Raw genomic sequence first — 14,027 nt, 5'->3', positions numbered from 1 at the left:
GATATCAAACTGCCATTTACGAGTCGCTGAATGGCCATGTACTCCCTACCTAACAGTCCTTCATCTTCCATCAGGCATCATAATCAGGAGTTAAATAAGAACAAAGGAATATTCTCTCTAGAATCCCCATGTGGCTTGATTGCAGATTCGTCTATCAATTCACTTAGCCAAAAGCTTGAGCTCCAAGAACAGAGCCAAAATGGGATGCCATAGGATAGCATGAGGCGGGGCAGGAATTTTCATTGAGAAAAAGAAACGTGAGCTCAGAAAGCGTGGGAAAGAGGAAAGATGCCAAGTGTAAGGAGTGATAAAGGCAGAGCAGGTGAAGAAGGCTGGTGTGACTTCTATTTATGGTATTGGTCATGTTTGTTGGTCTGAATGCAGCTGGTTCTTATCTTTCCATCCAAGGAGCACTCTTTCAAAACAACAAGTGCCCAAGTCCCCTTTCAGATCAATAATGTCGGAATTTCTATAGGTTCAACCTGGCCATTGCTTTTGTTTTGTTTTCATTCCTTAGATGATTCTTTAGGCTGAAACATATCCCCAGTTCTTGAAGAGCTCAGCAATGGATACTTACTTTGAAGCACAAGCTTGTTTTACTGGAGGCACCCCAATCCTCTGGACATTTGGGTTCGGGGGTGGTTGTGGGCGCTGGTGGGCGAGTGACTCCTTCTGCCCAGTGTTTGCACACAAATTTTGCCTTTTCTTCACATCTCAAGACATCCCACAAGCCCCCTGCAACCCCAGTCTTCATGGCAACACACCCGGCTTTCCGTCCTGCAGGTAACAAAGCAGAATTCACAACAGGTGATTGTGAAACCTGGCTGTGCTCAAAGAAAAGAGCTCAAACCTGAGCCTCAAGTAGTGGGATAAAATCTACATGTGATAAGAAAATGTAGAGGAGACACTCTGCAGCATTTTGCAATTGCTTTGTTCTATTTCGGAACCATTATTTGCCTTTTATTTGTGTGGCCTATATCTCCAAGTGAATTATCAATATAATCTCAAATGTCAAGGTTTGGCAGAAATAGAGACATAGATAGATGTAGGGAGCAAATATACGGACACCAAGGGGGGAAGGGAGATGGGGATGTGCCGGGAGATTGGAATTGATATATATACACTATTGATAGCATGTATAGAATAAATAACTAATGAGAACCTGCTTTATAGCACAGGTAACAGTACTCAGTGCTCTGTGGTGACCTATATGGGAAGGAAATCCAAAACAGAGGGGATCTATGTATACATATGGCTGACTCATTTTGCTTTACAGCAGAAATGAATACAACATTGTAAAGCAACTTGTACTCCTATAAAAAGCAACTAACAGTCACCAGGAGGTAACCCAAAGCCTTCATGTGAAAGTAACTCTGAAAAAAAAAAACTGTCAGGGTTTTGGTAACATTTTGTATTTCTAATATCTGGCGGGGTCCCCCCACCCCGCACACAGACATAACAATACAATATTTTTAGTATGATAAAATCTATTATAATGACAAAAATAACAGGGGTTTTGTTTTACCAAGGAAGTTGTTTTTTAAAATTAATTTTTATTTTATATTGAAATATAGTTGATTTAAATTGTTGTGTTAGTTTCAAGTGTACAGCAAAGTGATTCAGTTACACATACACTTACATACACTCTTTTTTAGGTTCTTTTTTCCATAGAGGCCATTACAGAGTATTGAGTAGAGCTCTCTGTGCTATACAACAGGTCCATATTAGTTACCTATTTTATATATAGTAGTGTGTATAGGTCAATCCTAATCTTCCAATTTATCCCTCCCTGGCTTTATCCCCTGGTAACCATAATTTTATTTTCTACATCTGTAACTCTGTTTTGTAGATAAGTTCATCTGCACCCTTAAAATTTTTTTTTATTTTATATTGGAGAATAGTAGATTAACAATGCTGTATTAATTTCAGGTATACAGCAAAGTGATTCATACATATACATGTACATCTTCATTTTAAAATTCCTTAATGGATAAAGAAGCATATAAAATAAAATGTGGACTATACTAAGCTTCATAGTTTATTTCAAAATAGCATTAAGATAGAACTTTAAAAACATTAGGATTTCTTACTGCTAAGATGAGATAATCTTTGATTATTATACTTTTAAAGGCTAAACTTTATTATACTTTTAAAACTAAACTATATGTTTAGTTTTAGAGAACTACACTTTCCCCAAAATATTTTCTCTATGATTGCTAATTCCCTATGACTGTGGTTTGATTTATTTTTATTCCCTAAGGATGTTCCTAGATTAATCTCTCAGTATCCTACTGCTAAATAATCAATACCAGTGAAATTAAGGCATGTTGTCTGGCGAGTAAAAATCACCACTAAAAAAAAAAAATGCACTCAGCTCTTAATATACTGCCCTGTTCTTTCAAAATAAACTTAAATCTTACTATTTTCCAGAAAGTTCAATTAATTAAACAGAAATCACACTATCCAAATTACTGATCTATTTTCCTTATTGATGACTGAGGATACAAATATTAAAAATTTCTGAAGATTTGGACTTATTAGGCCAAACAGTTAATTTGCATACTTAAGCTCTATTATTCCTTCCATAGCTTTTCAACTAGGCACAATGAAACATTTGCTCTAAGGAAGTTGAATTTCCTGAGTGCAGTCATACTGAATTACATCATAGGCTATAACACCAGTGCATAAAGAAAGCAAAAAGTAATTTGAATGTCTCTTTCAGAAGCTTCTTATTAATGAAGGCAAATAAAAATTTATAGGGAGAAAGAGTGACCTCCATGCAAAGAGCATGGATTTGGGAATTACAAAGATTAGCCTAAATCCATGCTTGTAAATTTTCCAAGTCCCAGTTTCCATCTCGACACAAGGAGGATACTGAAACTTAGCTTATGGGTTTTCTATAAGTATAAAACTAAATCCAAGGCATATACACTAAGTCCCCTACATACAAACAAACTCCATTCTGAGAGTCCATTTGTTAAGTCCAATTTGTTTGTAAGTGTAATAAAGTTACCCAACTAACACAGATGGCTACATAGTACTGTACTATAATAGGTTTATAACACTTTTCACACAAATAATACATAAAGAACAAAAATGAAGAAAATTTTAATATTACAGTACAGTACCTTGAAAAGTACAATAGCACAACAGCAGGCATTCAGCGGCACATTCACATCTTTTGAAAGTTTGCCACTTGAGGGTTTGTATGCAGGAGACTTATTGTAAAGAGCTAACAGGGTGGCCCATTCAAGATACTGAAATAATACATTCCTCATAAGCACTCAGTCTTCTTCTACCACTGAAGCACAGTCATATTTCTGTTCATAGTCACACTGAAAGTTTTATATCCCCTGAGGACAGTTTTCAGTTCTCAGAAATACGTGAACCAGTGCTCACCATGGAATCTTTCTGACCATTAAGGATTTCAACACTATTTTATAAATACTTCAAATGGAGTGGCACCAAATAACCTAGGAGTTTTCTCTTCCTTTTTATCTTAGACCACTGCACGCTAATGGGAACACTTTTTTTAAAAAAAAAAAACAGAGTGAAATAAAAAATGAAAACATTTTAATAGTACAATGAATTTACAGAAGTCTATTTGGAAAGGTACATGAAGGAATCACAGGTTTGGCCAAATGGATATGTGGGGTGAATGGAAGCCTGAAATGGAAGCCCTGCACATACCTGGCATATCCGAGTTCCAGTGTGTGAACTGAACGCCTTCCTCGACGGTCCACTGAAAGGTGCCTTTTTGTTGTACATCGGAAAGTCCTATCCAAAAATATCTTTCAGGCCTCAATCCAACCAAACTAGTCAGAAAGGCTTGTTCATATCTTTAAAAAAATTTAACTAAATTTTAGGAAAAAAGTGAATTTTTCTAATTATCCACATGAAAAACATCTCAATTGTATGCCTGTGCTATCATTTAGTTGGCAAATCAAACCTATTATGTCCTATCTACTTGTCATTTAAATTATGCAAATTTTCGCTAAGGAAATGTGATCTTATGAAGGAAAAGTATCATACGGATGATAGAATAAAATCATTCAAATGTACCCAAACTGTTTCTCTCTATTTCTCATCAGTCCCTCTGCTTATCCTGTTGTCTTTTAAAATACAATGTTTGAAAATCAGTTCACTTTTCAAATATTTCAGATGCTCTACACAATTCTTGGTGAAGTAAGTGGAGAGGCTGCATCATTATTAAAGATAATACAACTAGAAAATCTGTGTCAATTTTCCCCTCGATTTCATTTCCATTTCTCAGCTCTGAAACAACAGAGAAAATTATCAAGAAGTATAGAGAACTAGAGATTCAATCTCTAGAAAGAACTGGGAGCAGAATCACAAGCTCCAATATTTTTTCTCCTTCTGGATCTCATCTTTATATATGGCGTCATCTGGTAATAATACACTGTGGTTAGTAAGGCAAACAAAATTTGTCTTAATTGATAAATGACAGTGACACAGCAGCATACTCAGAAGAGTCTCTCTTTGGAGCAAAAGAAAAGTGATGTTCAAAATTTCTAGGAACAAGTGAGTTGTAGATGGCTCTAGCAAGAGCAGAGAGGAAATGGAGAGAAAAACACAATAACAGAAGATTGGTTTGACCCTAGTCTGAATAATTTCATTCCCTAAACTGAACAAACCAAAAAATAAAAAATAAAAATAAGAAACTCGATTTTTCTTAAATGCCTAAACACTAAATTGAACCACAGAGTTAGTGAGTTCCTGAACACAAATATCACAGAAAACACACAAACAAAAAGCAAACCTAAAAGAGAAAATCTAGGGACATCCATGCTCCAGTAGACTCAAAGACCAATAAGATAGACCAGAACATGTTCCCAAGGTACTTAAAAATGTGTAGCTTACTTCCAGGTCATCAGATAAAACTTATCTATGTTCTGATTTCCACAGGTGAGCAATGTATCAGACATTTAATTATACATGAAGAAAGAATGTTGAAATATAAGTTCTTTTTATAAAAGACTATATGAATTCTATGAAGTCTATGATGTCTTTCATTTTATCAAAGAATTTTAATATCAGTTGCATCTTCTAGAGATTATTGGGCCTGCTTTGAAAGGCCAATAAATATAACTTACTGTATTAAAATTCAATAATTTTTACCAGTTTACTCCAAATCACATGGACAATTAAAAAATTAAATTTCTTTTAAGTTTCTTAAAAAAAATAGGAGAAAAATAAATACTGAAATCTCAAAGAAGGATGGAATGCTAGAAGTTAAAGGTTACATAAAATTCTCTATGTCCACATCTTTTTCTGGACCTACTAGTTTAGTAAGCCTAGAAAATCTCTCTGCTCCCTCCCACCCCCACTGGACTGCCAAGGGAAGCTTCTGTCTGCATTTTTTTATGTTGGAGGTGGTAGTAAAAATAGAATGTTTGATTTCTTGAGATGATAAATTTTCCTTACTTTCTCGGCTTTAAAAACTTTGAGATTTACTGCATTAAAAAAGTTAGATATATAAACAACATTTACCGGAGTATTAGCAAACTGTTCTTGTTTTATGGTACTAAAAATAGCAAAATATTTTTTAGTGTTTGCAATGAAGAATCCAAATAAAAATATGATTTTTACTGCTTCTATATTTATAAACCATACTTCAAGATTCAGCGTAATTTACTCAGAAATTTAGAGCATACTGATATACTCTTCTGAAAATGTTTCATTATTTGATATATATATTTTTAAAATAGAATAGTTGCATACCTGTCTTCAACAGTTGTTAGGTAAGCCTTCTCACTTACACAGGTCTGGTTTGCTTCTGTAAATGCTGAAAGTGTGTGTCCAATCAAATAGCAGTAGAATCCATGCCTTTTCCACCCCTATTAATATTATCAAGCAGAATATCATGCATATTTATTACATAATATTATTTAAATAATTTTTATATCTTGAAACACAAATTGATAAACAATAGAAGCATGTAAATAACACAAATATCAGTAACTTGATATGCAATGAAAACAATTTATGTGAATAAAGAAAACAGGAGTGCATTGTTCCTCATATGACAAACTATGATACAAAATAGGGGTGAGGGGAGTCATTCTTTCCATTCTGATGCAATTTTCAACAAAAACGATTTGTGAAATATTTACCAGAGAAACTGAATGAAATGGCTAAGTTCTCAGTTTTACAATAGGAAGCCACAGGAACCAATTTGCAGAATAACAAGCCTAGTCACCTACTGAAGACAGCAGTAGATGGTGAGTACAAAGCTGTGCCATCTGGTCAAAGGTTAGTTCTTATCAAACTCCTGGCATCATAATTTGACATGGTTCCTCTCTCACAATTCAAACACATAGAAATGCTAGATAAAAACATGGCAATAAAAAGAAAATCCACACTAGAATTTGAGAGAAAGAAGGACAAATCTTTAGGTTCAAAAATAAGTACTAGAAAACGAAAAAGCTGGAATAGAAAATGTACAAACTGAGACTGTAGTTGCCCAGTCATATTTTAGACCAAGATTAAGGTCCTGAAGTTTATGGATTAGGGTTTTACTGTTCGTATAGATTAGGATATTGGGCCATCGGCTCACCTGAGGCAGGGAGATAGAACTGATTGTTGTTGTTTAGCTACTAAGTTATGTCTGATTCTTCTATGATCCTGTGGACTGTAGCCTGCCAGGCTCCTCTGTCCATGGGATTTCCCAGGCAAGAATACTGGAATGGGTTGCCATTTCCTTCTCTGGGGGAATCCTCCCAACCTAGGGATTAAACCCATATCTCCTAGCATTGGCAGGCAGGTTCTTTCCCACTGAGCCATCAGGGAAGCCCATAGAACTGAAGTCCTTGTGTAAAGATGATACCCACTCATGGTAGCCCCTCTGTGAAAGGAGAGCAAGAAAACCCCACCCATAAAAACAGGAAATTGAGAGATCCTTGTCACTTGCTTGGGGATTTGGAAGCAGGAAGAAAAAAATTCTTCTGCTGAAAATAAATACCAAGTCTGTGCCACAGCTGGGTGCCAGTCCTAACTTTACACTATCCATACTGTATGAGACTCCATAGTCAAAACATGAAAAATAAAATACACAAAAGGAGAATCTTGCAGGTGCTTTGAGAATTAAAATGCAAAATCACACAACAGAAATATTTCCATAACCCAGGTCATGAAGACTATAACATTTGAGGGTAGGGGGAGATGGGACGGTGAACTAATTCACAACCAAAAATTATAAACCATGTAAGAAAAATGTCTCCTTTAAGGGAGAGTCAACAGCTTAACATAATAAAACCAAGTGGAAAAGAAGCATGTTATGGTGATTTAAGTGACAAAGGAAGAAACATAATCAATGAGGAAAGATCAAAATACTATGAACAAAGAAAAACAGGATTTGATTACACACAAAAAAAAACAATTTCTAGAAAAGAAAAATAAGAAGTTAAAAACTCAATGGCCAGATAAAGCACAGAAAATGTGGTTTCAGAAAGATTAGTAAGCTGACTGAACGTGGAAGAGAGATGAGACTATGAAAGGATGTTTAAAATCATATTGTTAGAAAATACAGAAGATACAGAGGGCTTCCCCAGTGGCCCAGCATTAAAGAATATGCCTGCAGTGCCAGAGACGCAGGAGACATGACTGAGGCAACTGAGCATGCACATATGGTGAATGAGGTTGAAAAGCATCCTGAGAGAAGTTTGAGAAGCACTGAATAGAATGAATGACCGGTAATTTTCAAGAATGGAAAGATACAAATCCTCAAAATGAAGAGATACGCCACACCAAATGGAACTAATAAAGCAAATCCAAATCTCACTACATAATACTTACAGAGACAATGAGAAAAATCTTAAAATCAATCAGAGAAAAAATACAGATTATCCACTTTTTTAAAATGAAAAAAGAAAAAGAATTAGTTTAACAGGAATTCCAGTGGCAAAAATAAAGGTCAGGAGAAAATGAAATAATATGTATAGTTGCTGTCAGAAAACAGCTGTCAATCTAGAATTCTAAAATGACTTACCTAAATTACTATGCAGAGGGAAGATGAATTCAAGACATTTTCAAACACAGACAGAGAGTTTAAGACTCCCAAATCCCAACGAAAAGAACTTCTGAAAGATTAACTTTGGCAAGAAAGTAAAGTCAAGAGGAGTAAGTGAGCTAAAAGTAAACACTGAGCAAAGAAGTCAATAATGTCAGCAAATCCATATCTAACTGCCTGGACAAATAGCAAAGATAACTAATTAGAAATGGGAAGCTAAAGAATGGAATAGTAACAAGATCTGTAGTTTAGTTAACAATATTGTATCCATGCCAACCACCTGTTGTCATCATGTACTCTGGTTAGATAAGACGCTATCATTGGCAGAAGTCAAGTGGATGACAGAGGGGACTTCTCAGTATTCCTTTTTTTTTTTTTTTATAACTTCTCGTGAGTCTAACATTATTTCAAATTTTAAAAAACTCTGAATTATTAGTGGAATAATAACATTCATTTTGTTCAGGAGGCAGAGAAAGAGACTGGTTAACTTCAAGACAAGAATGCATGTTAAAGGTATAAGATAAACCATTTTGAAAAAAAAAGGAGTAAAAATGTATAATTTCCAAAAGGGGGCTTCCCTGGGGGCTCAGATTGTAAAGAATCTGCCTGCAGTGTGTGAGACCTGGATTTGATCCCTGGGTTGGGACGAGCCCCTGGAGAAGAGAATGGCTACCCACTCCAGTACTCTTCCCTGGAGAATTTCATGGACAGAGGAGCCTGGCAAGCCACAGTCCATGGAGTCTCAAAGAATCTGACACAACTGGGCAACTTTCACTCTTTTCAGAGGAGGAAAAGGGGGAAAATATATTCAATAGAACCAATGTGAACCAATGTTATGCACAAAAAGAGAAAAAAAGAAAGAAAGCAGAATGGTAAACAAAATAAAGCACATAATAATATGGTAGGAACAAATCCAAATAGATTGGTATGCAAAACAAATCTAAGCTCATGTTTTCACCAGTTAAAAGCCAGAGTTTCTCAAATGAGATTAAAATGAAAATGCAGATATTCATTTACAAGAGCCATTCTTAAACTACAGCTACATAGAGTGATTAAAAGCAATCAGTTGGAAAACAGGATTCTGGGGAAACACCAAACAAAAGATAGCTTCTGTGGCAAAATTAATATTATTTAAAATTGACTTTATGGTATAAAACATTATGAATGAAGAAAATAACTACATAAAGAACTGATTCTCCAGAAAGATATAAATACATATCAAAGTATATAAGACAAAACTTGATAGAATCACAATAAGAATATTATGTCAAATAGACAAAATATTAGTAATACAGAATATCTGGATAATATATTTGCTAAGTTTTATCAGTGCTCATTCAGTCATGTCTGACTCTTTGAGATCCCGTGGTCTGTAGCCTGCCAGTCTCCCCTATCCATGGAATTTTCCAGGCAAGAATACTGGAGTGGGTTACTATTTTCTACTCCAGGGGATCATCCCAAGTTTTGTCTAGTTACCATATATAGACCCCTGAACCCCTAGATCAAAGATCATTGTGTTCAAGCATAGACAGAATATTTAGAAAAACTGATTATGAACTAGATAATGAAGAAAATAACAACAACAACAAAAACTTTATATGAGCACAATGCAGTGGAATGAAAATCAATAGTACCTCCCAATTATTTAGAAACTAAAACACAAAACTCCCGTTACTGCCACCAAAACTTCCACCACCATGAAAACACACACACACACCCCAGTTCACAGATCAAAGAATCTTAATGGAAACAAAACATATTTAGAATCGAATCATAAAGAAGTCCCACATAATACGTGGTATCTGGTCCATGGTTTCAATTCCACCTTTTACTTCTCATAAGCATTTTAAAAAACCGTTCACTTTAATGTCACATCCATTCATTCCACTATCTAAAGCTCATGGTGGTATGTTTTATAATTTTGGATTTCAAACTCATCTGTGGGATTCTCAATCAGCCTGGAGACGGGGTCTTCTGAAGAGGATTTACACGTGCATCTATCAGACATCCAGGAATATTAGCAACTCAGGACCACCTCATGTTAATTTCTTAAATCAAGGTTTCCCACAGAGATAGCAAGGAATTGCAAACTGAATCCCAGATCTTGATCATAGAAGGTCTGTAGTTTTGAACTCTCAGAAATACTCCCAAACCAGCAAGTACTCAGGCTCAGACATAAAAAAAATAAATAAATAAACCTCTCTGTTATCTTCTTTTGCCAGCAAGCGGATTTTTTTTCTAGTCTTCCCAGTGATTTGAGGAAACCACTGCCTAAAGCATGTTTTTAAAAACTTGCCAAATTAATATCTCTAAGTCTTTGCTTCCTCTCCTGTCTAATTAGAAATGTAATATTTATCTTTTAGGGCTTCCCTGGTGGCTCAGTGGTAAGGAATCCGTCTGCCAATGCGGGAGAGTTGGGTTCAATCCATGAATGAATCAAGAAGATCCTTTGGAGAAGGAAATGGCAACCCACTCCAGTATTCTTGCCTGGGAAATCCCATGGACAGAAGAACTTGGTGGGCTACAGTCCATGAGATCACAAAAGAATCAGACATGGCTTGGCAACTAAACAACGAAATTTATGTTTTAAGACTATCAAAAGCAAAATAACCACACTCAACAAACAATTGGCTGATACTTTCTTCCTTTTCTGATTACCAACCTAATGATTAAATTGCATTTTATCAGCGATTGTAGACAGTTAATAGAATATATATATATATATATATATATATATATATATATATATATATAAAATTTTGATTGCATAGAAGTAATAAAATTTACTTTCCTGGTGGCTCAGACAGTAAAGATCTGCCCACAATGTGGGAGACCCAGGTTCGATCCCTGAGTCAGGAAGATCCCCTGGAGAAGGGAATGGCAACCCACTCCAGTATTCTTACCTGGAGAATTCCATGGACAGGGGAATCTGGCAGGCTATAGTCAATGGCATCACAAACAGTCAGACATGACTGGGCTACTTTCACTTCACTTCACTTCAGTAAAATTTAAGGATTGGTTTATTAATTACAGAAAGTTACAATAATAGACAATCTCCTGTATACGCACATGATTAAGTAAAGATTATCTAAGTGTACTGGTAGTGAAACCAGCAGTGAAAGTCTAAGAACTTGGCAGGAGACTTGGGTTCTTAACTTCCCTCTCCGTGACTTGAAAAAGCTATCACTTCTCTGGCTGAAATTTCCAGAATGCAAAATTTAAATGGGGGTTTTCAATAGTTACTAAGATACTTTTTCTATCTCTCACATTCTGTGATTTTCTGTGTCTGCCCTATTTTTCTTTATGGTTTAATGGTATAGTACTCAATTATGTTTAATGAATTCTGGTGTTTGTTATAAGATGATTTGATCATAATGTGATACTCTTGGACAGAAAATCAGTTGTTATTTTATTTTTATCCAAGAGAAGTGAGAAAGGAAAAAAGAGGAAGATGGGCAAGTCAGCAATCAAACAGGAAAATGATAACCATACACCCTGTGTTTTTGTAGCTTCTTTGCGTTTTCAGAAATGTTTCACAGAAATAATCTACTTTAATCTCAAAGAAAGATAAGACTTGCTAGGAGGTATTACTAACCACGGTGCAGGTGAGATTAAAGCACAATAGGATTGCATGGCTTGACTTGGTTTAGTTGAATTACTACTAGCTACTACCAGCTGGAGTGTAGACCTCCTGCCCTCTAGATCCTCAGAGACTTACAGAGATGAATCCCCACCAAAAACAAGGTCACCAGAAATATTAAAAATGGAAAAAATAACTAAGGATCATTTGCTGTCTACAACTTAAGGTTATCCACTAGAGATGTCCTTGACAATCCACTGGGTCAAAGATTAGCAATACCTTGAAGCTGAAGCATTTGGCTACTATGACAATTAAGTACTTTCACAGACAAAAATAAGCTAAGTCTATCACATCGATTTTGCTGATCTGAAACCATGGGGTGCATTCTATACTCACTTTCTGGCAGCCTGCTTCTACTTCCACTACTCCTGGAGTTTGGGCTTGTGATTTCATCTTACAGATGTAACCAAGAGGCCGTTCGCATGCCCGATCTGCCCAGTATCCATCCTGCAGGAAGCAAGGGGGGAAAAAATCTTAATGATTATCAGTTGCTTGATCTTGACGCTATTTTTTATAATTGTGCCTCTGAAAAGGGAAACAAAGATTCGAGGTTATTAAGAGAAAAAGGCATCTATGAAGAGGAAAAGTAAGTGAATATTTTACCAGGAAACAGCAAATTTGACTTTGGCTATAAAGATGTAGCCAAATCAAGATTTCTGGGAGAAATATCAATAACCTCAAATATGCAGATGACACCACCCTTATGGCAGAAAGTGAAGAACTAAAGAGCCTCTTGATGAAAGTGAAAGAGAACAGTGAAAAAGTTGGCTTAAAACTCAACATTCAGAAAACTAAGATCATGGCATTTCGTCCCGTCACTTCATGGGAAACAGATGGGGAAACAATGGAAACAGTGACAGACTTTACTTTTTTGGGCTCCAAAAGCATTGCAGATGGTGACTGAAGCCAGGAAATTAAAAGACACTTGTTCCTTGGAAGAAAAGTTATGACCAACCTAGACAGCACATTTAAAAGGAGAGATATTACTTTGCCAACAAAGGTCCATCTAGTCAAAGCTATGGTTTTTCCAGTAGTCATGTATGGATGTGAGAGTTGGACTATAAAGAAAGCTGAGCGCCAAAGAATTGATGCTTGTGAACTGTGGTGTTGGAGAAGACTCTCGAGAGTCCCTCGGACAGCAGGGAGATCCAACCAGTCCATCTTAAGGGGAATCAGTCCTGAATATTCATTGGAAGGACTGATGCTGAAGGTGAAACTCCAATACTTTGGCCACCTGATGCCAAGAATTGACTCATTTGAAAAGACCCTAATGCTGGGAAAGATTGAAGGCAGGAGGAGAAGGGGACGACAGAGGATGAGATAGTTGGATGACATCACTGACTCAGTGGACATGAATTAGAGTAAACTCCAGGAGTTGGTGATGGACAGGGAGGCCTGGTGTGTTGTAGTCCCTGGGGTCGCAAAGAGTAGGACACAACTGAGCAACTGAACTGAATTGACAAAGATGTAGGAAGAAACCATAGCCACAGTTTGTTTTTATATCTTCATTGTCAGGTCACAATGGAGAGAGACCTAGAGAGAAATTAAAAATGCTCATAAGCCCTTAAGTGATGGTTCAACAGAAGGTTTGCACACAGCCTCCTCATCCATCCCTACCAGCAGCTGTTTTCAAGTTAACTGAATACATTTATTTATTTGTTTATTTTTGGCCAAACCGTGTAGTATGCAGGATCTTATTTCCCTGACCAGGGATTGAACCCAAGCTCCCTTGCAGTGAAAACCTGGAGTCTTAACTGCTGGGCTACCGGGGAAGTCCCACTGAGTACACATAAAGCCTTGCAGAAAGAACACTCCCGTGCAACACACCCAACCTGAAAACAGTCTCCTTCCCTCCCTTCTTCCTATTTCTATTGATGAGGGTCCTCTATGAACTTACGGTGGCATCTTTCATTCTGCTTCGAATTCTACCTTTTCCACCTTCCCTAGAGATTTCACCTTAAATGAGTGCTCATCCTCTTCCCTCAACTGCTAAACACCTTGAAAAGTGGTTTTCTGTACTCTTTGACTTAATCCTCCCATCTCACTCAGTCTCAGCCACTACAATCTGGTACTCAGCTCTTCCGCCAGCATAATATTTACAGACTGCAGATTTGGTTTGGCTGCTCCTAGGCTAATGCATGTTTTCTCATTGCCAGTACTTTTCCTACCCACCTCTCCACCTCTCACTCCATGCCTTCAGCCATACTGTCTTTCGAGTTCTCAACAAGAACAAAGCTCTCTGGTTTCCTCTTCCCAGGACACTCCTCTGCCTATTCTTTCAATAATTAATACATATTCTTTCCTTAAGCTTTCAATTTTTCACTGTGAAACCAACCACAATGACAAAAACTATAACTA

The 14,027-nt window shown here is 36.5% G+C and overlaps 1 protein-coding gene across 1 annotated transcript in view; it reads right to left on the bottom strand.

Moving 5' to 3' along the window:
- Nucleotides 1-14,027, bottom strand: part of MRC1 (mannose receptor C-type 1) — a 111,703-nt gene that overhangs the window by 48,610 nt on the left and 49,066 nt on the right. The window contains 4 exon segments of the mRNA NM_001197180.1: nt 578-777; nt 3,691-3,839; nt 5,743-5,858; nt 12,006-12,116. Of these exon segments, the coding sequence (NP_001184109.1) occupies nt 578-777; nt 3,691-3,839; nt 5,743-5,858; nt 12,006-12,116 (576 nt within the window).

The sequence above is a fragment of the Ovis aries genome, chromosome 13 (assembly GCF_016772045.2).
Source record: "Ovis aries strain OAR_USU_Benz2616 breed Rambouillet chromosome 13, ARS-UI_Ramb_v3.0, whole genome shotgun sequence".
Classification (NCBI taxonomy): domain Eukaryota; kingdom Metazoa; phylum Chordata; class Mammalia; order Artiodactyla; family Bovidae; genus Ovis; species Ovis aries.
The sequence above is the reverse complement of the archived record's forward strand: the minus strand, read 5'-3'. Positions and strand labels throughout refer to the sequence as shown.